General features: G+C 41.9%; 6 protein-coding genes and 2 long non-coding RNA genes across 14 annotated transcripts; 3 read left to right on the forward strand and 5 right to left on the reverse strand.

The window, feature by feature from the left end:
- Positions 1-96: 96 nt before the first annotated feature.
- On the reverse strand, positions 97-1161 carry LOC148384292 (uncharacterized). The gene is made up of 3 exons (XR_015853504.1): positions 1081-1161; positions 820-935; positions 97-207 (listed from the first exon to the last, which is right to left on the reverse strand). It is a non-coding gene; the product is annotated as an uncharacterized LOC148384292 (long non-coding RNA).
- Positions 1162-1951: 790 nt separating this feature from the next.
- On the forward strand, positions 1952-6692 carry kcnj12b (potassium inwardly rectifying channel subfamily J member 12b). The gene is made up of 2 exons (XM_088358174.1): positions 1952-2430; positions 4302-6692. The coding sequence occupies exon 2, from the start codon at positions 4390-4392 to the stop codon at positions 5668-5670; it is 1281 nt and encodes a 426-aa protein (XP_088214300.1). The 5' UTR covers positions 1952-2430; positions 4302-4389; the 3' UTR covers positions 5671-6692.
- LOC148384294 (uncharacterized) lies at positions 3499-5418 on the reverse strand. The gene is made up of 2 exons (XR_015853431.1): positions 5338-5418; positions 3499-5226 (listed from the first exon to the last, which is right to left on the reverse strand). It is a non-coding gene; the product is annotated as an uncharacterized LOC148384294 (long non-coding RNA).
- A 2145-nt stretch (positions 6693-8837) lies between the features above and the next one.
- tufm (Tu translation elongation factor, mitochondrial) lies at positions 8838-11823 on the reverse strand. Its single transcript, XM_088358173.1, has 10 exons — positions 11737-11823; positions 11201-11247; positions 10969-11107; positions 10710-10876; positions 10378-10647; positions 10165-10297; positions 9880-9984; positions 9590-9741; positions 9362-9481; positions 8838-9234 (listed from the first exon to the last, which is right to left on the reverse strand). The coding sequence occupies exons 1-10, from the start codon at positions 11771-11773 to the stop codon at positions 9067-9069; spliced, it is 1338 nt and encodes a 445-aa protein (XP_088214299.1). The 5' UTR covers positions 11774-11823; the 3' UTR covers positions 8838-9066.
- Positions 11824-12255: 432 nt separating this feature from the next.
- On the forward strand, positions 12256-14509 carry hspbp1 (HSPA (heat shock 70kDa) binding protein, cytoplasmic cochaperone 1). Its single transcript, XM_088357356.1, has 8 exons — positions 12256-12427; positions 12708-12831; positions 12918-13119; positions 13196-13420; positions 13491-13646; positions 13705-13801; positions 13889-14000; positions 14098-14509. Exons 2-8 carry the CDS (start codon positions 12712-12714, stop codon positions 14176-14178), a joined length of 993 nt encoding a protein of 330 aa, XP_088213482.1. The 5' UTR covers positions 12256-12427; positions 12708-12711; the 3' UTR covers positions 14179-14509.
- tmem86b (transmembrane protein 86B) lies at positions 14346-16665 on the reverse strand. Of its 6 annotated transcripts, XM_088357363.1 has the most exons (5): positions 16404-16665; positions 16265-16316; positions 15343-15427; positions 15031-15274; positions 14346-14946 (listed from the first exon to the last, which is right to left on the reverse strand). In XM_088357363.1, exons 3-5 carry the CDS (start codon positions 15391-15393, stop codon positions 14495-14497), a joined length of 747 nt encoding a protein of 248 aa, XP_088213489.1. In that variant the 5' UTR covers positions 15394-15427; positions 16265-16316; positions 16404-16665; the 3' UTR covers positions 14346-14494. The 6 variants fall into 6 exon arrangements, with proteins under 6 accessions (XP_088213489.1, XP_088213487.1, XP_088213486.1 ...); XM_088357361.1 differs by lacking the exon at positions 16265-16316 and having other exon boundaries at positions 15343-15423; XM_088357360.1 differs by lacking the exon at positions 16265-16316.
- Positions 16231-17867, forward strand: aspdh (aspartate dehydrogenase domain containing). Of its 2 annotated transcripts, XM_088357357.1 has the most exons (8): positions 16231-16348; positions 16422-16516; positions 16621-16765; positions 16853-16937; positions 17007-17156; positions 17214-17437; positions 17508-17647; positions 17760-17867. In XM_088357357.1, the coding sequence occupies exons 2-8, from the start codon at positions 16462-16464 to the stop codon at positions 17795-17797; spliced, it is 837 nt and encodes a 278-aa protein (XP_088213483.1). In that variant the 5' UTR covers positions 16231-16348; positions 16422-16461; the 3' UTR covers positions 17798-17867. The 2 variants fall into 2 exon arrangements, with proteins under 2 accessions (XP_088213483.1, XP_088213484.1); XM_088357358.1 differs by lacking the exon at positions 16231-16348 and having other exon boundaries at positions 16392-16516.
- Positions 17868-17869: 2 nt separating this feature from the next.
- On the reverse strand, positions 17870-22466 carry gys1 (glycogen synthase 1 (muscle)). The gene is made up of 15 exons (XM_088357354.1): positions 22348-22466; positions 22096-22277; positions 21343-21534; positions 21083-21268; positions 20839-20983; positions 20614-20731; positions 20407-20527; positions 20232-20338; positions 20060-20119; positions 19789-19981; positions 19593-19719; positions 19428-19523; positions 19205-19368; positions 19057-19137; positions 17870-18975 (listed from the first exon to the last, which is right to left on the reverse strand). Exons 1-15 carry the CDS (start codon positions 22463-22465, stop codon positions 18727-18729), a joined length of 2139 nt encoding a protein of 712 aa, XP_088213480.1. The 5' UTR covers position 22466; the 3' UTR covers positions 17870-18726.
- Between the last annotated feature and the right edge of the window lie 390 nt (positions 22467-22856).

Consider the following 22856-nt stretch of genomic DNA (forward strand, 5'->3'; position numbering starts at 1 on the left):
TGGATTGACCTGAGATGATCCAGGTTTCATAATTATAATCATTTGATTTATATTCAATAATAATTACAAGTGCAAAGCTGTCATTAATTTGTACCTTATAAATCAGCGTGGCCCTTGCAAAAGGTCTTGTTTTTGATTGCTGCTCACTTCCATGGAGTCGCATTTCTCTTGAGGAACATCGCACCTCATTAAACCTGCGCTCCCTTCCTGTGAATCCAACGTGAGGAGCTCTGGTCATGTGAGGCAACATTTTCAAAAGAGCAACGCTGCTTGTTAATGCTATACATCATTCATACGGTGAACTTTTCATGCTCCGTCACAGAATCATATTTCATTTAAAAAAAAACAACAACAAAAAAAAATTACTTGTGCAGCAATATTTCAATCAAAATAACAACAACTAAAACGTGTTGGATATCTTGGTAACTTGACTTAAGCAGACATGGAGGAGGGCAGTGAAATGTTAAATAAAGATCAGGAGGAGGCATCTCCAACCTACACGAGATGAGGAAGACGAATCTGCTTTGGTGTTTTTATTTAGTTGCTCATATGAGAGGAAAAAGAATCAAGGAATCGGTTTGTTAGCTCTCATAAGGTTAGCTAAAAAGTGTAAAAAAATAAAAATAAAATAATAATAAAATAAAATAAACATGCTGTAGATGTACCTCAAAATTATATTTTATACAATAATAACAATCATATTTTATTTGCAGTGATTTTTATTTATACTTGATGTAAACATAATGTCATACCTGTCTATTGGCAAAAGTGGCGGGCGACTCAAAGCTATTTTTCAAATGTGTGTATGAGGTCACTTACATACTTTTGTGTTTGGGCGCCCGTGGGATTCCTTCGGAGCTGAGCTGGCCCACAAAAGCTCCCGGGCTTCATGACTGATCATTGGCTGATACACAACCACCAGCATCCAGGCGCACCTGCACGGGATACAAAAATAAATGTCCTATTTAGTCATGCAAAGATCAACGACTGCAAAATGCAACAACACGAGAACAACACACTACGCTTTGCGTGGCCGCGGAAAAGACGACAACTCATAACGTGACGTGGCGGGTGACCCACCTGCATCCTCGGTGCTCTGAGCAACATTTTGTTTCCATGACAATGGAAGGCACAAGTACATTTTGCAGGCACCAACATTTAACATCTCCAACCTTAGCAGGAAAAAGGAAAAATTATATACATTATATTTCTATTTATTTTAAATATAAATTTCAAGCATAATAGCACAAGGTTTCCACAGAGTTAAATGAAATCTTTTTATGCTTTGAAGTTCAGTAGATGTTCCAAGTGAAAATTTAATGAAGTACCTAGAGATTGTATTAATTAGAACAATAACAAACACAAAGTCCGGAGACACCCGACAACAAAACATGACCAGCATGAGATCTGCTCAGATGGGCCTCACCAGATGGTTCCACTCTTGCGTAATACTTGTCTACCTGCCACATGAATCCAAACACAGGCAATGCTCCTCACCATTAAAACATGATTGACAGCTCCCCTCACAAACGACCCCAAAATGTGGATCCGAGTTGGGTCCAGGCTGGCCCACTTTGCAGACTTTAAATAACTTGCATTGGCTGTAACCCTCACATCAAGCCGGCCATATATTGGCAGCATTTGTAACCCATTTTCAAGTTGACACCACAAGCTCACCACTTTATTTTAATTATAGATGGCCCATATGAAGCTTGACATTATCAATTTCTTTTTAAGTAAAAAAAAATGTGACTCATATATAAAACTGACACTTGACTTTGGATGTCGAAGTGATCATGTGACACCAACCAAGTATTGGGAAATCTGATTATTTTTTCAGTGCACATATAATTTTACGTATTTCTAACGGGGTGCCACACTTGGTAAGACAAGACTGCTCAGCCTCTAAATGCCAAGTACGTACCATGGCATAGTGGAAAGGGAGGGAAGGGGAGGGCTAAGCGATACGCACTATTTGCGTGGATGTGAGATACAGAGTAGGATCTTCAGCAAAAACCATCAGACAGCACACATGGAAGAAGATGATGCCAAAATTTTCTGCGCTGGATTGATTTTTACTTCTCTTTGTATCGTTGAGCCCACGCAAGTCCAAATACATCAACTTTGGGAGAAGAGAGAAGCGGTGTTGTAATCAGTCAAGCTGGAAAAAATCAAAGCTTTGATACCTTGGTTCAAAATTTGTGGTTGTAATGCTTTCCTCGGTGAGCAGAGCAAGAGGAACAGGTGCATTCAAACTTGCGGGGATGAACGTGTTGAGTGGCGATGCACTTTTTTGCCTCACGAGGATAAAGTGGTTCTACCCTTAAAAGAAAAAAAAAAAACGAAGCCTTCAGAGAACTATGCAGTAGTGCGGCCAAAAGACGCAAAGTTCTGATCGTGACATTTTGCAACATTTAACCAGCAAACAAGGTAAGCCATTTTATATTTATTTAGCAATCAGAATTAAATTAATTTCTACTCCAGTTTTAAAATCACAGCAGCAGGCGAGTGGACAGTTATTCTTGCATATATTAGATAATAGCGCGCCTCGGACACTCATCATCATCCTGACGCCTAGCAACTAGAGCAGTGTGAGGCAGCAAGTGTGAAGTATACACAACTTCATACACAAACACAATATTCAAAAGTGTATTCATCGAGGTTGTAAAGACACAATTAAATAGGGGCCGGCAGCTAATTGATGACATAACCGGTTGAGGAAGAAAATAACTGTACTGTTAAGATGCCAAAAGCAAAAGTAATACGCTTGCAGCTAAGTGCCAAGTATCGTGTCATTTTGCACTGACCCACTTAAAGTCATGTCCTTAGGGTCCCTGCAGCTTAATGGAGTAAAGTTTTTATGACGTCAAATGAATTGAGTTTCCATGGAAGGGCAAGTTAGGCTGCTGCGTGTGACTTAATCTTTAAAACACTAAATTAGCATAAATGAATTTTGGATTTGTGTCCCAAACGTTCAATTTCATGCATCCCTGACTTTTAATCTTGTGGCTGGCCAATTATGACTAAACAGCAGACAAGAAATAATATTAGTCTAAATCCTTTATCAGAAACCAAGGCGGGGTATAACAGTCTGATTTCCCTCAGCCAATCAGCAGAAAAATAAAGACACAAAAAATAGAGAAAATTAAAGACACAAAATAAAATGCATTAAAAAAAGACACTAAATAAAATGCAATTTTATCACTAAGTAGTATCATGAAAACTTTTTTTTTTTTTAAAATGCAATTGAATATTCACTTATATTTTTTTTTCTCGTCTCAAAGTATTTGGGCTTGATTTTATGCTGCACTTATCTTTTCATTTTTTTTTTTAAGCCAGTGTTTTCCAGCACATTCTCACAAGGGAATCACACAGGGCTGCGGCCTAATAGTTATGCCAGCTGTGAGAAACAGATGATACGTCACATAAAGTGGCAGCGCATTCGATTAGTCGGCTATTTCTGTACCTTGTCCGACAGAAAAACTGATTTTCTATCACTGAAGTGAAGGTAACTTTATTTTCCATTTCTATCGCACTTTCCCATCTCGACTGCAACTCCGGTATGCATTTATCTTGTTAAATGATTTATCAATTGTCCAAACACAAATGTTGTTACCGGGGAAACCATTCGGGAGCTGAGATTATTAAATCATCATCAACCATTACATGTGTACAGTATAGACAGGAAGAGAGAAAAAAAATATAGAATAAATATATAGAAATAAAATATATATAAAATTAATATATATATATATAATAAATATATATAAAAATATGTGTACTATATATATATATAGTACACATATTTTAAAAAATATTTTATATATATATATTTATTAAATATGCACCTTTGCTTTGACCCAATTAAAAGTAATGATATGATTATGACTGAGCACATAAATCTGACATCCTAGTACGCCTACAGTATTAAATCTCTCCTGCTATTTTTTTTTTTTTTTTAATGCAAAGCTGCACAGGTGAACTCTTGCAAGCACATCTCTCAGCTTAAAAGTTCAAATTTCCTGCTTCAAAGTATTAACGGGGAGCATATCTTTGGCGACGCAAGAATTAAAGTCACTTTTTGAAAAACATGTGGCGAGAGGGGTCGGAAAAGTTTCTAAATATAGCCTCCGTATTGCTAAGCTGTCAACAGTGACAGCGCTTGTGTAAACCAGCTCCTGGCTGTTGGCAGCCGTGTCGTTAGGGAAAAGAGAGCACGTCGGGCCAGCCATGATGGATGAATTGGACTTCCATCGGCATCTGATATGATTTTCAACCTATCCCGATGGGTTTCTTTTCAGAGAACTATCTATCAGTCAACGTTGGACGGAGCCGGGCCTGCCTGTCAGCCTTGATCCCGTGAATCTGCGTGGCCTTCGTCGCTGAGGCATGAACGTGGGAAGGACCCACCAGCACAATTTCCTATCGTGTGAAGAAGAAGGTTTGAGACTGACCAGCATGCCTGCCGTGGGGAGCTTCGGCAATGGCAAGATCCACACCAGACGTCAAAGGCACGGCCGCTTCGTCAGCAAGACGGGCCAGTGTAACATTCACTTCTCCAACATGGACGACAAGTCCAGTCGGTACATATCGGACATGTTCACCACTTGCGTGGACATACGTTGGCGATACATGTTCCTGGTCTTCAGCTTGGTGTTTGTGGTGTCCTGGTTGATGTTCGGCTTGGGCTTCTACGTCATCGGCCTCCTGCACGGCGATATGGACCGTCCCGCAGACGATGACACTTTTGTACCGTGCGTCACACAGGTGAACACCTTCGTGGCCGCGTTCCTGTTCTCCATCGAGACCCAGACCACCATCGGGTACGGAGCTCGATGCGTGACGGAGGAATGTCCCGCCGCCGTCTTCATGGTGGTCTTTCAGTCAATCGTGGGTTGCGTCATCGACGCCTTCATGATTGGCGCCATCATGGCGAAGATGGCCAGGCCGAAAAAGCGAGCGGAGACTCTCCTGTTCAGCCGAAACGCCGTCATCTCCATGCGTGATGGAAAGTTATGTCTCATGTTCAGGGTTGCCAATCTAAGAAAAAGCCATATAGTGGAGGCTCACGTCCGAGCCCAGATGGTCAAACCTCGTTACACGGAGGAAGGCGAGTACATCCCACTGGATCAGATCGACATGAACGTCGGCTACGACAGAGGCACCGATCGGCTTTTCCTGGTGGCGCCGATCACCGTCATCCACGAGATCGACGAAGACAGCCCCCTGTTCGGTATCAGCAAACAAGATCTGGAGACATCCGACTTTGAGATTGTGATCATACTAGAAGGTTTGGTGGAAGCCACCGCCATGACCACCCAGGCGCGCAGTTCTTACCTGTCGTCGGAGGTCCTTTGGGGTCACCGCTTTGAGCCGCTGATCTTCGAGGAGAAGAGCCAGTACAGGATCGATTACGCCTATTTTCATAAGACCTTCGAGGTACCGTCTACCCCGAGGTGCAGCGCCAGGGACATGGAAGGCAGGAAGTTCCCCACGTCAGGCGCTAACTCCTTCTGCTACGAGAACGAGCTAGCTTTCATAAGCAGGGATGAGGAGGAGGAGGCGGACTCTGACAAAGAGGACGACAGACAATGTTCTACGGCCCTCCTGGATGATCACGCCACTTCTGAACGGGATCAAAAATCATCTAGCGTAGAATCCGAGATTTGAACTTGACATTTACAAAAGTTCACCACACAAACTATTTATAGCACCATTGCATGCATGACTGCAAAGTTGATAGCGTTGCAAAAACCCAAGTGGAATTCAAATGCGAATAAATAAACTGTAGATTGAAACTTTATAGTTTATAATTTACATTAACTCCATAAGTTTTTTCCTATCATTTATGAATAGTAACTGAGAAAATAATCCTAATCATTACCGTCAATACATTGTAGCAGATTGTGGCCGAGGGAAAAGCAAATAAATATTTATTTCTATGAAGGCCATTATGTCCCCTGGCAAATGTAACAATAACAATAGTAGCAGTGTGTTATATAATATTCCGACATTTGTGTCAGCAGCCCTGAACCAAAAGTGTAAACGTGTGGCGAGAATGAATTGTTTTTGTTGTGTTATTTGTGTGGCTCACCTAAAGACATTTGGCTGCATGTTGTGGAGCTACAAATCCATATTTGAGGCACAATGGACTCATTTGAATGACAAATGTCGCAGCCAACACAAAAGACTGAAAGAGCATAACGAACACGGCAGTAATGAGAGTGGCGAAAAAAAACTGTACATCACTTTTGAAGCGATGACCTTTTCATTTTATAGTTGAAAAAATACGGTAGACACAACTTGGATATACTGTATGGTATAGTAACAACTGGAATTTTCAAAGTCTAATGGGAACGTAGAAGTTAAAAAACCTTTTAGCGGGAAGAGGAGAGAATACATAACTAAAATAGCGCATAAATAAATGGCCAAAGGTCATTTGTGTTCTTTCGTGTGAGTTGTTGCAGCGTGAGTGCACCTGAATGCCGTTTCAGAACAACTTTATATATTTACATTTGGGAGCTTGCTGACTCGTGCTGAAAATAGTCAAGGTTTTTGTCTGAAAAATGAATGCTTTTTTTTTTTTTTTGTTGACATTTGTACGGGAAAAAGCAGAATCCAGGATGCAAAGACGACAATGTGTGCTAACATCAGTCAGGTCTGTATTGTAAATAAACCTGCTTTTTTTTTTTTTGCTGTTTGTTTTTGGTTATTGTTTCTATTTACATTTGCATAGACTGAAGCAACTTGCAATTAAGTAAAGGCTAAAATAAGAAGTCATTTGTTTTCCCCTCGGAGGAATCGGACAATCAGAAGACGTGAGAATTTTTGGATGCCCGTGTCCCTACTGGGGCCAAAGGTTTCTTCTTTCACTCTTATGCAAGCCTTCAGAAACATCTTTGCTATGGCTACACTACACTCCAAAGTTCACCCTAACCTGTGACCTTCATAGCAGCCCTCAAAGCAATTGCAAATATTTGCCAACTGTAATATAATGACTGATGAGTATTCACAAAAGTTTGAGGTCACGGCTAATAATTCTTTCTTCCCATGAGAACGTTGACTGTACTGTCAGATGATGTAAGCATAATGTGGAGAAGATCACGAGATCCATCCCACCCACTCCACCAGGCCGGAGGAGGAGAACCAGTGGAAAGTCGGTATTGCAACATGAAGAGTGGGATGCAGCCTTAATTATCACAACCCTTCCTTGTTCTTCACTGCCTGTGTCAGATGGAGGTGGAGGCTGAGAAAAAGTAGCAATATTCGACTGAAATACTACTTCAAGTTATTAACTCATTCAGTACCAATGACGGTTATAAACGTCAAAGATATTATGATGAGTTAAACGTCTATTTAGGATCATTTTTTGCATGATGGCGGCGTTTTCAGAGCATTTGGACTAAGCGAGGCCGTTACGTAATAATGTTATCACCCTGCAGCACGATTTTTCTTTGTTGTGGCTACTGGAGTACAATTAGCACTTTTCCAGCGAGTGATGATAACAAGGACATGCCAAATTCTCTCTTGAGTTGAACAATAAAAGACACTGATGACATTTTGTTTTGGTTTTTGCACAGCAAAAAAAGTTTCAATGGGAATGAGCTGACAAAATATCAACCAATGTTTTGGGAAATGAATGCCCTCGTTGAAAATGTCAGGGGAAAGTCATCTTTGGCCTGTAGTTGTGAGACGTCAAGCAATCAATCTTCACATCTTTTCCCATGTGAGAGACTATTTCTTGATATAATAATCACACTTTTCTTTTCCATTCACATCGGACAGCTTGGTTTTTTTTTTCAAGGGGTGCAGACAGTTTAACGTTTTGAAAAACGGGAACATGGGAATGGGAGAGATCAGCGGGACAGGGGGAGAGGCTGAGAAAGCAAATTCGGCAAATTTCTCTCCACTCATTTTCATTTTCAATCACTGTTATCCAAATATGACTCTGCAAATATGACAAAAGCCAAACATTTGGACTCAGCAAAAAGAATCAAGGTCACTGAAACATAAGGGTGTTTACTGTCCGGTTATATCATTTTACTAGTTCATGCTTATGTGCAGCTGAGCACATCACTCAACGATACGGGCAGATATGCGGCGTCAAATCCAGTCCACAAGTATGTGATTACGGCAACAAGATGATTGGATTACAGGACGAGGTACTGATTCAAATACCGCCTGTAAACACTGTTGATGAACTTCCTGTGCGGAAGGCCGAGTACACCAGGGGTGACAGAAATCAACTCGCACTTACTTGAAATAATGGATATTTTTTGCTGCTTTGTATCTGTTGGAAAAAGTAGAAAAGGTATTGAGCGTTCAATCAGATGGTGTCATTCGTATTAATAGCTCCTAAGTGGCTTGTAGTATTTTGCATGATATCAGGGGATGGTTATGGTATGCTGTGCTGTGGTGATGACATTAGGGGAAGGAGGTCAGGACTCACGAGATGATGCTGTTTTTCCATTCTTTTTCTGCTGCTTGTCGTCAGCGGGGTCATGGCAAGGAGATGAAGGCTATCTCAAATGACTTGGCGCGAGAAGTCCAGCTGATCATATATTGAAGTCTACAAATCAGTTCTACTATCTTGCAACTGTAGCAACTATTTTTTTAAAGCAGATATTTTTTCAACATTCAAATGTTGAAATGAACTTGGGTTTCTGATTTTAAACTAACCAACCTGCATTTAAACAAATCTACACTAAGATAGCAGTATTGAAACACTTGTTTACGATTCCCAAAGCCTTTTTGCTGCCCTCTGCTGTTAGCTTAGTGCAATAACACTGTTATTTGAGCATTTGCCCATAGGTGGGAGGTAAAAAAAAAAATTGAAGTTGTTATTAAATACATTTTATTACATAAAGATCATGAAGTAGTCTGGTGCTTTCCCATAACCACAGTTGCTTAACTTTACAAATATTTTGGTTGACTGGAATATCGCAACATATTGGATGATGCTGTGTGTAATCTATCCTGTGTATTTGCAACTTTGTAAGGTTACGGTTTTTTATGCGACCACCTGCCCTTACAACCCCAACCCACCCCGGTTCCCCACACACTTTCTTATAAGCCCAAACTATCTTCCTCTGTCACCGTCAGGATATCTGTCACCAGGCCGGTGCCGATGGTTTTGTTGCCGTCTCTGAGCGTGAACCTCTGACCTTTCTCCAGGACCATTGGTTGCCTAAGCGTAAGCGTCAAGGTGGTGTCCTCGCCTGGCATCACCATTTCCTTGAAAATACCCAGGTCAGATGGCGTGGTTACTAACTAGCAAAATATTGAGTTGTAACTGTTCAAAACGCCTGTAAACAAAAAAGTGGACGCCACAACGTAAATCAATCAAATCACAAGAACATACCTTGTCAGTGGGCAGAGTGACTCTGCAGGCCATGTCCCAGGTCAGGGAGAACATGACAGGCATGAAGTTGGTGACAAAGGGTTTGTGTCGACCTCCCTCCTCTTTACTCAGAATGTAAACCTGCAACACACGTGACTCATGAAATAATAAAATCTGATAGTGAGGGCGCGCCCTAGTGGTGAAAAATGAGAGCAGTTACGGCTCTATCTATATAATTATTTTCCAAACCTGAGCCTGGATTTTCTGGTGAGGCTTTATGGATCCTGGCTTGCACATCACCATCCCTCTCCTCACATCCTCCCTCTTCAGGCCTCGGACAAGAGCACCCAGATTGTCTCCGGCCTCGGCCCGATCCAGAGATTTATGGAACATCTCAATACCTGATCCCAGCGGAGAGGACATCACAGTTACACTCAAATGTATCATTATTATGGTAATTATTTTTGGTTGACTCTTGTATCATATTGAAGTCTCAAATAAATTAATTGATTGATAAATTGATCTATTTTGTTTCTTACCTGTAACCACAGATTTGGCGCTGCGATTGTGACCCACAAACTCACAGTCGTCCCCTTTCTTGATGATGCCCCTCTCCATGGTGCCGGTCACGACTGTCCCCCTGCCTGAACACAAACACAAAAACTATAATAATGTAATAGGGTGCAATGTCTAATTACAACCAGCAGAGGTCAGCATTCTGCGCCTTACAAGAGACTGCAAGGAGAGGCTCTCAATCTAAAATCTAACAACCAAACACACCATGTGATCAATGTTTGAATAATCGACCAGTCCATGGTTCATACCTGGGATTGAATAAACTCCTTCAATAGGGAGAAGGAAGGGCTTTTCCAGTTCTCTTTTGGGCAACGGAACATATGAATCCACAATGTCCAGCAGTTTCAGGATTGCATTGATGCCAAGCTCCGGCTCACGACCCTGACATGAACCATCACAAACATTCAGTCAAGACTCAAAAATATATTGGTGTGATCAATTACTGGAATTATGTCGCTTACCTCCAGAGCACAGAGAGCAGAGCCTATCACAACAGGCGTGTTGTCGCCATCATAGCCAAATTCGGTGAGAAGCTCACGGATTTCGATCTCCACCAGCTCCAACATTTCTTTATCGTCCACCGCGTCCGCCTTGTTGATGAAGACTACCACGTGCTCAACGCCGATCTGCCTCGCCAGTAGCAGGTGCTCCCGTGTTTGAGGCATCTGACCGTCGGTGGCCGCCACCACCAGGATGCAGCCGTCCATCTGAGCAGTACCTGTGATCATATTCTGGAAAAAAAATAACTCCAATTAGTTTTGATTTTGACAAGTCTTCTCACAGAAGACTTTACCTTGACATAGTCAGCATGACCAGGGCAGTCTGTGTGGGCATAATGTCTGTTGGCTGTTGTATATTCAACATGAGAGGCATTGATGGTGATTCCTCGGGCCTTCTCCTCAGGGGCGTTGTCAATCTCCTCATACTTTTTAAAGTTTGCACCGCCGGCATCAGAAAGAACTGAAGATTTAAAATAAAGATATTAGGAAACATTTTATCTGGAGCCTGTCCCAGCATTGTCCAGCATCCCAGAAAAGCTGTTGCACCCTTACCCTTTGTGATAGCTGCAGTCAAGGTGGTCTTGCCGTGATCAACATGCCCGATGGTCCCTACATTGACATGGGGCTTTTCTCTAGTGTAAGACTTCTTAGCCTCTGCAGCGAAGGTCCGCCGACTTAGAGGCACAGCACACTACAATATAATATACCATAATATAATATAAAGCAGTAGATAAATATTTAGACCGTTTGTATTATCTTCAGGCTAGTTTGTGTGCATACTCACGAGCTTAAAGCTGCTCTGCACCAGGCTTGGTGTGGTTAGATGAAGAGCTGGAGACAAGAAAAGCAATAAAACAGATCAAAATCATTTAAAATAGATAGGCAATGCAATTTTGTTTTAATCAATGCATGCGCAAAATCACGTCTTCAGCCAACTCATCTGACCGAGAGGATGTGATAAAATAGCTAAGCAGGTCTTGGAAAAACTATTAGCTTACCAAACACACAGGAACAGGAAGTTTGGTTAAAATATGACTCCAAGTTAATGGAATATTGCCTGTCCCAACTTAATAATAAATTCAAATTCCAGTCAATAATAATGTATCACTTTTTCATTGTGATTAGTTTGATTGTTAGCTTGCGACTATCGGTAACGTGACCTTGCACTGCTATGAGCATGGACAGCATCATCCCCTTTTGTTTAAGTTGCAATCATACACAATAGCATGTTCACAACGAGACAAAGCGATGCAAATGAAACGAGGGAATCACAAATACAGCATCACGCGATTAAAGAATTAGAATATTACACAATTTTACCGGAGACACACGCACGCAGACCCAAAAGCGCGGCCATCTTGAACACTCAGAAAACCAAAGACAAACAAGTCGCCAAGAGAGTAATATCGAGTGCAGCACATTTAGGGGCATATTGTCTCCTATTCCTTGTTCCTTCTCCCAAGTCCCAGTATGGTTATTTGTTTCACCCTGAATCAAATCAATATTCTATTTAATCTTTTGACATCAAATTTTTTGTAATTAAACAATGACAAACGTTGAGTAACGTTTGAACAGGGAACACTATAACTCATCTCGCTTCCACTAGTACTCTCTGAACGCTGATCAACCCTTACGTCATTGATTCACTTTAAATCCGCTAATAGACGGGCAAAAATGTTTCTTAATTAAATTGTAAAATACATATTATAAAGTACAATATTTATATCACTGTGTGGATTATTCTATAGTTAAAAATAAATGTAAAACTTGACTTGACTATAGACAGACTGGGGAGACAGCTGTTAGTACCAAATGATATTTGCGGTTATAGTTTTACAGTTACGGTAAAAAATGGCAGCTTACTCAAGCGCTTGCTTAAGCTACTAGCTAGCTAGAATGTTCTAGCGCTTACATGTGTCTTTGGGGTTTAAAGAGGCGTCAACCTTCAAGATTATTAAAAAGGATCTGTGATCACTTTTTTTTTTCAGTATTATTTCATGATCCTTTGAAGGTAAGGTGGATTTAAACATTCTATGTAGCCTAATGTTAAAGGTAGATCTAGGAGGGATGTTGCTGCCTTGTACTGAGCATGACAGTTTGGGGTTGTATTTAAATCAGTAATCCTAAACTAGTGGTTCTAACCATTAAGGCCTATGGACCATTTGGTGTGTCCAAACTTGTGTTTAAAATCTTATCTCAGTCACATACAATATATACATAACTATTTTCTGGCTGGTTTTAAGCAATGCATTTTAATTGTTCTTATATCAAATTGTGTTGCCCCCTTTAAGCGACATGGCTGAAGACAGACAAGATCGAAGATATCCCCAGAACCTTCAGGGGGTCCTGCAGATGGCAATCGATGCTGGCACCGGTGCAGAGGGGCCTGCCCCTGTCGAACCCATTTCAGAGGAGGTTAGTGTTGTGAAAAATGCATATTAGAAGACTTTGACAATTAACCAATGAACTGTTGAAATCAATCTGACTCTTTTGTTATTCAGAGGAGTGCATGGCTACGGGACGCTCTCGCAGATGTCTGCAAAGGGCAGATGAATGAAGTGGAGCAGATGAAGCAGTGCCTGGCTGTCTTGAACAAGGAGGACGTGAACGGCGAGGGGGATAGGGATGATGACGATGAAGATGAGCGAGAATCAGCCTTTGAGTTGCTGTCAGATTTGTGTGAGAACCTTGACAATGCCAGAGGTTGGTAAATAGTATATGAATTAATTAAATGAGAGTAATAAACAAAAACCTAATTGCGTATCTTCACCTCTTACAGACTTGATGGTTCTGGGAGGCCTGGATCTGTGTGTCTCCAAATATTTGTGTCACGCCCAAAGTAGTTTGAGGTGGAACGCTGCTCAGTTGATCGGTACCAGTGCCCAGAACATGCCTCAAGTGCAGGATCATTTACTAAAAATAAACGTTCTGCCAAAGCTTCTGCAGCTGACAGACTCGGACCCCCACCCCACAGTCAGAGTCAAAGCCCTGTATGCCGTCTCATGTGAGTATGTGATAATAAAACTCTTCAAATGGATTATTTTATCGTCATCCGTCTCTTGTTGTAACTTCAGGTCTGGTTCGAGAGCAAGATGCGGGACTGGAGGCCTTTCTGTCACATGATGGCTTCTCGGTCCTGATGAGAGGCATGCAGTCAAAACATGAGAAGCTTCAGACTAAGTCGGCGTTCCTTCTGCTCAACCTGCTGACGTCACACCCTGAACAGAAAGGTATGGATGAGGATAGACGTCCTTAGATGAGTATCACTGTCTTTTATTCTTCTTGCAGATGCAGTGGTTTCCATGGGGATGGTGCAGCAGCTGGTCTCGGTCCTGCGAACTCCACACTCGCCTTTTCATGAACATGTGCTCGGCGCTCTTTGTTGGTAAGACAATTTGTGTCTTCAACTGAGGGTCAGTGACAATGAAGCCTAAGTCAACCTGGTTATGATGACTCATTGCTTCTCCTCCAGCCTGGTGGAAGACTGTGTGAAGGGGCTCAAAGATTGTAGGGAGCCGTCTCTCGGCCTTGAAGAGTTGCTACGACTGCGAGCCAAAGAGCTCCAAGGGAAGGAGGAAAGTCTGGTGAGTCACTTACTGTTTTCGAATTTAAACTAGCACAGCAATTTCCATTTCACCAAATATTGGTTTGAGAGCAACTTGGGTTTTCCTCTTTCAACAGGAAGTACTGGAATTCTGTGAGCGCTTAAAGACGGCTTGTTTTTGTGGACACCAGCCAGATGACCACGGAATGGACCGCTGACCTCTCATGAATTCTGTTTGTTTTTTGCATGTCATTTAACATGTTATATCAGTTTTGGGGTCATGCATCTCAAATAGAATGTAAAAAAAAACCTTTCAAATTGTCATCAATGTCAGTACACGTGTAAGGACTTTTAAATTCTTTGAGGAAGACTCAGACACTGTATATTAAAATGTCAAAATGGGTATTTTTATACATGTTCATCTTGACAACTTTCACTTAAATATGAATATTACATTGTCATATTAAATATGGCAATACAATTATTTCAAAGCAATTTGCCATTTGTTAATTCATAGTAATGCTAATAAACTAGCTAGGTCCGCTTCCATTTTGCAAAGTCATTTTTGATCTCCGCTGCCCTCGTGTCCCCAACACTAATTAGTAGCTGTGCTAAGTAATATGTCACCATGACAACAGTGTTACCGTGTTGCACAGGCGCCGTCACCTTAAACTGTTGCAACGCCAACGAAAGGTCAGACACCATAAAAATCAAACTTCCCAATAGTGTAAATCCACGTCGGGTTCTAGTGGCTAATATTCCCATCAGTGTGATTACGACAACGTATCCCCCCACAGCGGGAACTAAAAGGTCTGAGTTGGGGTCCTTTCGTAAAAACGGAAACAAATATGTGTAGAAACCTCCTGCGATCATAACCAGGATCAGATATAGTAGGCCGGTCCACGAGGAGGAAGAATACGCCTCGTAACGAGATGAAAGGAAGGCGAGCGAGTAGAGAAGATGGGCCAAAGCAAAGGCAGCCATTCCTAAAACACATCACATATTCCCGCGACATTATTAATTCAGTAAATAAAGTTTAACATGCAAAAAATCCCTGACGTGTTTCTTACCATGAAGGAAAAACTCCGGCCATACCAGGCAGCAGTCGCCCACAGCTGAGAAGACAAGTCCTCCCACCACACCCAGGACACTCTGACCTCCATTCCAGCTCAGCACCGCCACAGCCAGGAGGAGCGTCGGTGCCGATTTGACAGCCGCTAGCGTGATGGACGCTGGGTAGTGTGGCGTCCATAGATAGAAGTACACGGCTGAGGCCAAAAAGAAAGGCATCAAAGACAGGAGCAGAGCACAGGACTGAAAGAAAGAGGAACAAAAATTATAGAACAATATTAAGAATGATTCAAATGTAAATTAGACAATACCGTGTTTCTTTTCTGCCGTCTGTCATAGGCATGCGTCTCAAGGATGTCCATGTTGTCCACTGAGCTCCAACTCCTGTTCTGCTGCCTGAGAAAAAAAAAAATATATATATATATATAAAAAAGCTCCTACTTGTTCTGCTGTTCCCTGTGAAAATGAAATCTGCTGCTGTCTACTGAGCCATGAACTTTAGACTGATCCTTGCTTTGTGATTACACCACATTATCAACCTTCTTCTTGTTTTGAGTCATTGTGACAAGGAACTTGACCTTTGACCTATCCAGGAATGCATCAAAACATAATGCAAAGTTGGTGAGTCTGGTTCCATAAAATTGTCAGTTTTTTAGTTATTATGCTAAGCACTGCTGATGTTCTTGCTTCTCATACAAACTCAGCTTGAATGTTTTTGTTTTATTGTTTTCCTGCATTCATTTGTATTACTTACGTTATACGCTAGGTGGCGATGCAGAGAAAGAAAAGAATTGACAGATTTTAATCTCTTGTTTTTCACCAATCACACGTCATTAAAATACAGCACTTCCGTGAGAGTGCGAAATTGTTGTTTAGTTGGGGTTACGTTCAAATAGTTTTGGTTTGAAAAGTTGACATGTGATTTTGGTGCTCTGAATACTGGGGCAATTAATTGCAACAAGGGAACTGCTATTAATTTACAATGCAACATCTTTGTGTTCAACATAACAGACCCATATTTTAATTATTATAATTTAATTATTAATTTAATTATATTCTTTTTCAGTAACTATTTTTAGCAATTTTTTTTTAGCAAACTTTTGACAATGTCTGAAAATCTGAGAATCAAAAATAAGTTTGTCATACTTTACAATACAATAGTTTCAAGAGTTATTATACCAATCCAATTGCTGAAGAACTAACAATGATTAACTTTGGCCTCTGTGGTCAAACCTTGTACTATGTGCTCTCCCATGACTCCATGGTCAGAGTTGCTTGATTCGGACTGGGAGACACAAGAAAGGTGTGGGATTATCGGTAAGTGGAGCCATAACGCTGATTGTGGGAGTTGTGATATGAAGTTAATACTTACACGTGTTTATATATGCAGGTGAATTTTCCAAAGCTATTTGTGTCCACTGCGTGGAAAAATGGCAACGCATTCCTCTCCCCTGCGAATTGGAATTGTAGGATTTGGACATCTCGGTGTGAAATTCCTTTTACGGCATGAAAACTCACTGCCAGACACCTTCATGAAGCTCCTTGAACACAAATCTGAGAAAACAACTATTGTTTGTTTCACTTTGTAGGACAGTACTTGCTGGAGAGAATCATTAAAGATGGCGCCTCTGTAGGCTTAACTTTGGCTTTTGTTTGGAACCGAAATCCTGAAAAACTGGAACGTTTAGTCCCGGATGAACTTGTTTTGGATGATTTGTCATCCTTCGCAGAAAGGTGCGACATGAACATTTCATTAGAATTGAATATCATTGTCAGACACTCGATGCGTCATCTAACTTCCGTTTCATTAATGTTCTTCAGGGAATGTGATGTCATTGTGGAGGTGTGCCATCCTCAGGTAGTGAAAGAATTCGGGGTCCGCTTCCTGTCCCACTCACATTTGATGGTGAGATCTTTCAATTAACTAAAAGTAGGTCAAATTAGGCAATTTAACTTAACAGTGTACTTCCTATAGGTTGGTTCCCCCTCCGCCCTCGCTGATCATGACCTAAATACAAAACTTCGTCAGGCGGCCCAAAAGAATGGACGAACCCTCTACATCCCAAGTGGCGCCTTATGGGGAGGTCAAGACATCCAGAAGTTGAACGATAGCGGGACCTTGCAGGTAAAATTCATACAGTTGACTAAATGAGCCCCCCCCCTCATCACTCTTTGCTTGCAGGCTTTATTCATAAGGATGTCCAAGCATCCATCCTGCTTCCGTCTGACTGAAGATGTGCTCTCAGAGTGGGCAGAGGAACAGGGAAGGCGGGTTTTATTCACAGGCTCTGTGGCGGAGCTGTGTCCCCTCGCTCCCAACAATGTCAACACCATGGCGGCAGCGGCAGTGGCTGCAGGGACGCTCGGTTTTAACGGTGTTCAGGGAGAGATTGTGGCCGACACGGCGTGAGTTATTTTTACGACAAAGGTAACCTGGCACGGCGTTTAATGTGATCACGCTTTTTCCTCGGGCCAGGTTGAGTGATTATCATCTCGTGGAGGTGCAGGTGACAGGGGTTGGAGGTTTCTCAGTGCACACAGTGAGAAGGAATCCAGCCCAACTTGGCGCCGTAACTGGTAGTGCAACATACAACTCGTTTTGGAATAGTCTAATTGGTAAGTTTCAAACTTTTCGTTTTGGAGTAGTTTGACATTTTGTGGATGACTGAGAATTTGCATAGACAAAAGCGATTATTTAAAAACGGACTTTTTCATGTTTTCTTTTCAGTCTGCAAAGGTCACGGGGGTCGAGTTTATTTATGCTGAAGTATCTGATGGAAGATTATTCTAGAAGGTGAACAGTGGACATGCCCAATAAATCACATGTAAGCAAAAAGCTGTTGTCATTTGTAAACCTTAGACAGGTCGTCTTTATTATAAGTTGAATTGTGCAAGGTCGGAAGAAATGATAAAACTCTCACAGGGACATACATAAACATACATCTTGCTTCCTTCCATTTTCTAGCTCCTATTCAAAGCTCATCTCACACGTGCAAACAGTTGCAATCACCAAGACACGTTCACATTTTTTTTTTTTCCCTACCGCTGTCATAAATACTCGTCAATACACAAGCTGATACACGTTGGGGGGGAGTGTGCATGTGAGGTGGTTCACAGTACTAAGCAAAAAAAAAACTTTTAAGGCTTGGGAGTAAAATTAAAACGCAAAAACAAGATGGAGAATTTTTTGGCAGCATTGAGTGTGTAATGTACTGGTGTGTTTTTTAAACTGTTTTTTTTTTTTAAAGAAATAAGGCATTTGAAAGACAAAAAAAATCCTATTATTGACTACAAAACAGTGTAATTGGAACTTACAGCAAATGATGCTATTTTTTTCCCAATACGGAAAGTAGAAAATGATAAAACAGTAAAAAGGAGGATTTGATTGTTTTTTTTTCCTGCTCTATAAAAAAAAAAAAAAAAAAAAAAGTTTTATCCTAATTCAGTGTTAGTAAATACAGCAGTTTTGACTTTTCCCTTTGTGATGTGCTGGTTACACTTCAAAACAAAACCACTTGTAGCACTGCTGGTGTGACTGAAAGGATTTAAATTGACTAGGTATGTTTTTATATATTTGGCTGGGAAGAAAAATCCATTTTGCTTTCAATTGTTTATATGATTAACTCGCTAAATGTGTGGCCGTTATCCGAAATCTCACAAGCGTCATTCAACATGTTCAGGCGTGTTTCCGTGTGTCAGTTTTTCTCACTTGCGACTCCGTTGCCGTTCCCGTTGGGCTTGTTAGCAGCAGAAATCTTGTTTTTGAACGGCATGGTGAAGGGCTGGCGAATGTTCACTCTGTCCTTTTCCGCCTCCAGATCTTCGTCGTAGCGTTCGTCGTCATCCTCGTCGTCCTCCACGTCGCTGTGGTGGGGGGAGGAATGGCGGGAGAGGGAAGGAGAAGGTGGAACGGAGGCGGGGCGGGGGTAACGGAAACCTGACGTCTGAGAGGGGGGATAGGAGTTTGATCAGAAGATTTAGGATGAGCTTTTCTTTATAGATCAATTAAACACAGGTTAACTTACCGAGGTGGGGTCGTGAGGTTCGTACAGGAAGGTGTCAGGGAAGGCTTTCGCCAGGGCCATGTGACGTGCGGCTACGTAATACTGATGGCAATCGAAAAATATCACATTGGTTTCCAAAAGAAGAAAAGGAATAAAACTAAAGTCATACCCTGCCGAGGTATCTCCAGTCCAGGAGGTCACTGAGGCGCTCCGTGCGGTTCCTCTGGATGATCCTCTGGCGTCGGCTCTGCTTGCAGAACTGGAACAGGAAGGAGGTGAGCTGATTGCACGACTCGTCCACCCCTCGGAACCGCCGGTCCAGGATGTAGATCCCTGCAAAGGTCAAAGGTGTCAGAAGGAGTATTTTGTTTTTAGGCCAAATAGAAAGGCACCGTATGCTGAAGGATCCGCTATGTGTTCCTCCATGAAACAACCAAAGCCAGACAGGTTTGTTGAAATGGACGGGATTCCCATGACGGTGCACTCGGCTGGAAACGACAAGAACTTTAGTCCACGTTTGACACTTTCATTTTGAGTCCAGCACGCATGGATCGAACCTGGCGTGTAGCCCCACGGTTCATAATAAGAGGGGAAGACGCCCAGGTGGCAACCTCTTACAAATTCCTCATAATCCATCGGAAGCAGAGGAGAAGTGCACGACAGGAACTCGGGATGGAAGATAATCTGGATGGAAAGAAATTTGACTGAGCGAATCAATGAAAACAGATTATGGTTGAGGTGATCTAAACGCACCTTAACACGGTCAGCGGAGCTGTTAAATAGGCCGATACGGCGCACAGAGTTCAAAATGGGGTCGCCGTTGTCCTCCAACATGTTATGAGTGCACACCGGAGGCTGGCATTGTCTTTGAGTAGCAAAGATGGCTCGCTTCATCATGGTGAAGTCTTCTTTGTCCAACATCTTTGACACATCTGGCAGCTGTCCACTAATAACAATGGGAAAAATGACTTTTGTGTCATCCAACATGGAACATTACAATACAGGAAGATATGAAAGAACTTACACGAGCAGAGACTCATAAAGTTTCTTTCCAAAGCGCTCCTTCACTGTGTGAGCAGTATCCCTGTCAGTCATTAAAAATAAAAGTAGAATTATCGTAAAAAGTACATCCACAATTATTGCCCGGTGTCCCAATACTTATGTCCATACACTCCATGTAGAAAGTGCAGCCTCACCAAAGTTGCTTCCTGACCGCTTGACCCTTTAAGGTCTCCACGTTGAAGTTGTTTGTCCGAGCCGGCATGATGAAAAATGCAATGACGGTCACATCGCTGTGATTGACCTGCAAAAAAAAAATATATATATTAGAAAAAAAAATGCACATATTTACAATACACCAAATGTACTTACTCGAAGCAGATAGTTGAGTCTGGCCAAGGCCTCTAAGAATATGTCAGCTCCTTTGTTGGAGAATTCATATCTTCCAGCGATGAAGAGGAACAAACACTTGTCCAGGTTGAAGTCAAGGTGCCTGATGGTCATGACAAATATCGGCAATATAAAAAACAGAAAAATAACCTACTGCCAAGAATTATTTGGATAGCTTAAGTTTCCGACCCATAAAAGTGTCCCCTGACAAACTCCTGAATCCGATTCTTGCTCTGCGCGTGGAGGTTCTGAAACTCATGGACTGCTGAGAACTTCTTCACGTTGAGTCCATTGGGAGTAACAATATCTGAGGAAAACATTCCATAAAGCAAAATAATGACTCAGCATAAATGGTGCATTTAGGACGGCTGGGAAATTACAATATCGAAGAACTGTGCTAGGTTTTCGCCACACCTGGTTTCCTTTTGAGCAGGTTTTCCGCCTCGATGGCCGTGATCTGGGACACGGTGGTGAAAACGTGTGCGCAGTGGGCAGCCGCTCGCTCCAAACAATAGCGATGGTAGATTTGTCGATCGCCTGCTTCCTTATCCACGTTGAACTGAGGAACACACACAAACATTTTTATGAACCTATTTTTATTTCATATTGGTGATTAGCAACTGCTTCAAACACAAGTGAACTCACTCAAAACACAAACCTCTGAAAGTTTGTTGTAGAAGTCGACATTTCCGGCGCACAGGTAGCGTCCCAGGAGCGTAGCGTGAGTGGTGAAGATGGTCGCTATGGACAACTGCCTATGTCTACACAACACCAAGCCCAAACCGGCCAGCCACTCGTGGAAATGGGCCACCACGTGAGGAGTCTCGTCGCACTGGGCCGTGTACTGCAGATGAAGGTCAAATATAAAGACATTGAGATGAGACAGATTTTACAATTTTAAAATCTGGAAGTTCTGACCTCTCCGAGGAGCCAAGCGGTCAGGAAGCCAAATAGCACGGCGTCGTTGGCCTCGCGGTCGAACCAGGGAACCCCGATGTCACAGAGATCCCACAGCTCACTCTTCCACTTGTCCAGAGACCAAGCGGTGAAGCCCACGTCGATGAGAACCACATAGGGGCTCCCCTCGATGAGCCAGCGACCAAAGTACACCTGCCGAAAATTACGATTCATTTTTTCCTTGACTGGATGTGGCAAAATATTTTGTTTGTTGCTAATTTAAGCTACCTCGAACTAATGAAGACAAATTCCTTGTCTGTTTTTCCATACTTGACCAACAGAGATGATTGTGATTCAAAGTTTGCTAATCAGACACCATTTAGAATATAACCGGTTCGACCAATTTGTTCGTTTACGCGCCGTTGCACTACTTTTAAGCGAGTGAAACTGAAACACTAGGTTGGGCTCTTATTTTGTCCTGGCTGGTTAAGTGCTACAACATGGGCTTGTTTAAAAATATCCCTTTAAAATCAAGCCGCCATTTACAGCTGCACAGCGTCCAAAAAAAAAAAAAAAAAAAAAGTTTATGATGTCCTCTGCACGTGTGTTTGAGTCAAAGGTATTTCATATAGCCTCTAACCTTTACGAAGAAATGTCACGGGATTTTAGAAGCATGATCTGGTACCGAAGGCTTGAATAGTAACAGTGAGCGGGCCTGTTCTCTCGTGGGACATTGAGTTCTAACTTTGGCATGTGTGTTTGGCGGTACTTCACCTTACACCCGCTGGAGTTCATCTTGTCAATGGTTCTCTTGAGCGCAGGATTTGTGGGCTCGATGAGCTCCACCTGTGTGCGCACGTTGCTTTCCACGTAAGGACCCACCAGGAAATAGTTCTCCCCCCATTCTTCTGACGTCAGCCGGGCTTTGGTTTGGATGACTGTGTAGATTCCTCCGACTGCACAAAATGTCACTCAGATTGTGAGTGGAGTGAGTTTAGCGACAATCATGCCATGCACGTTGCAAACCTTTGTTTGCGACTTCCCAAGCTATTTCAAAAAGTACAGCGTTCTCCAAATCAAAATCCTCATCCCACTCCTCCAGCCCGGGAAGGGACGTGACGGACAAGCTGCGAGCCAGCGGCATACTGTGAAGACATAAAGGTCACAGATAATTTGATTTTCTTTTTTGTGCCAGTCTAGTGGCACTCAATAAAATCACAAGACTCAAGATTAAAAATGTGTTGAGTATTTATTTTTCCTCAGGATATTTAACTTTTTCTCCTTCCATTTGAATTCATATCTGCATTATCAAAATAGGCTAAAAAAATTCCTTGTCTGTGTGATTTTTTTTTTTCCTGCTCAGTATGAGCCCTATGCAACATTTTTATTTTTAAGACTTTTTTTTTCAGTTGGGCTGAGTTATCAAAATAGGTATTAAAATTGTGTCTTTATATTTGTACTTGATTATAGTCTGTATTTTTTTTTTCATTTCTCTTAATGACAGATGAATCAATATTTGTCATTTTAGCATTTTT

This window comes from Syngnathus floridae, chromosome 17 (genome assembly GCF_059516105.1).
Source record: "Syngnathus floridae isolate MCC-2025c chromosome 17, RoL_Sflo_1.0, whole genome shotgun sequence".
NCBI classification, from domain to species: Eukaryota; Metazoa; Chordata; class Actinopteri; order Syngnathiformes; family Syngnathidae; genus Syngnathus; species Syngnathus floridae.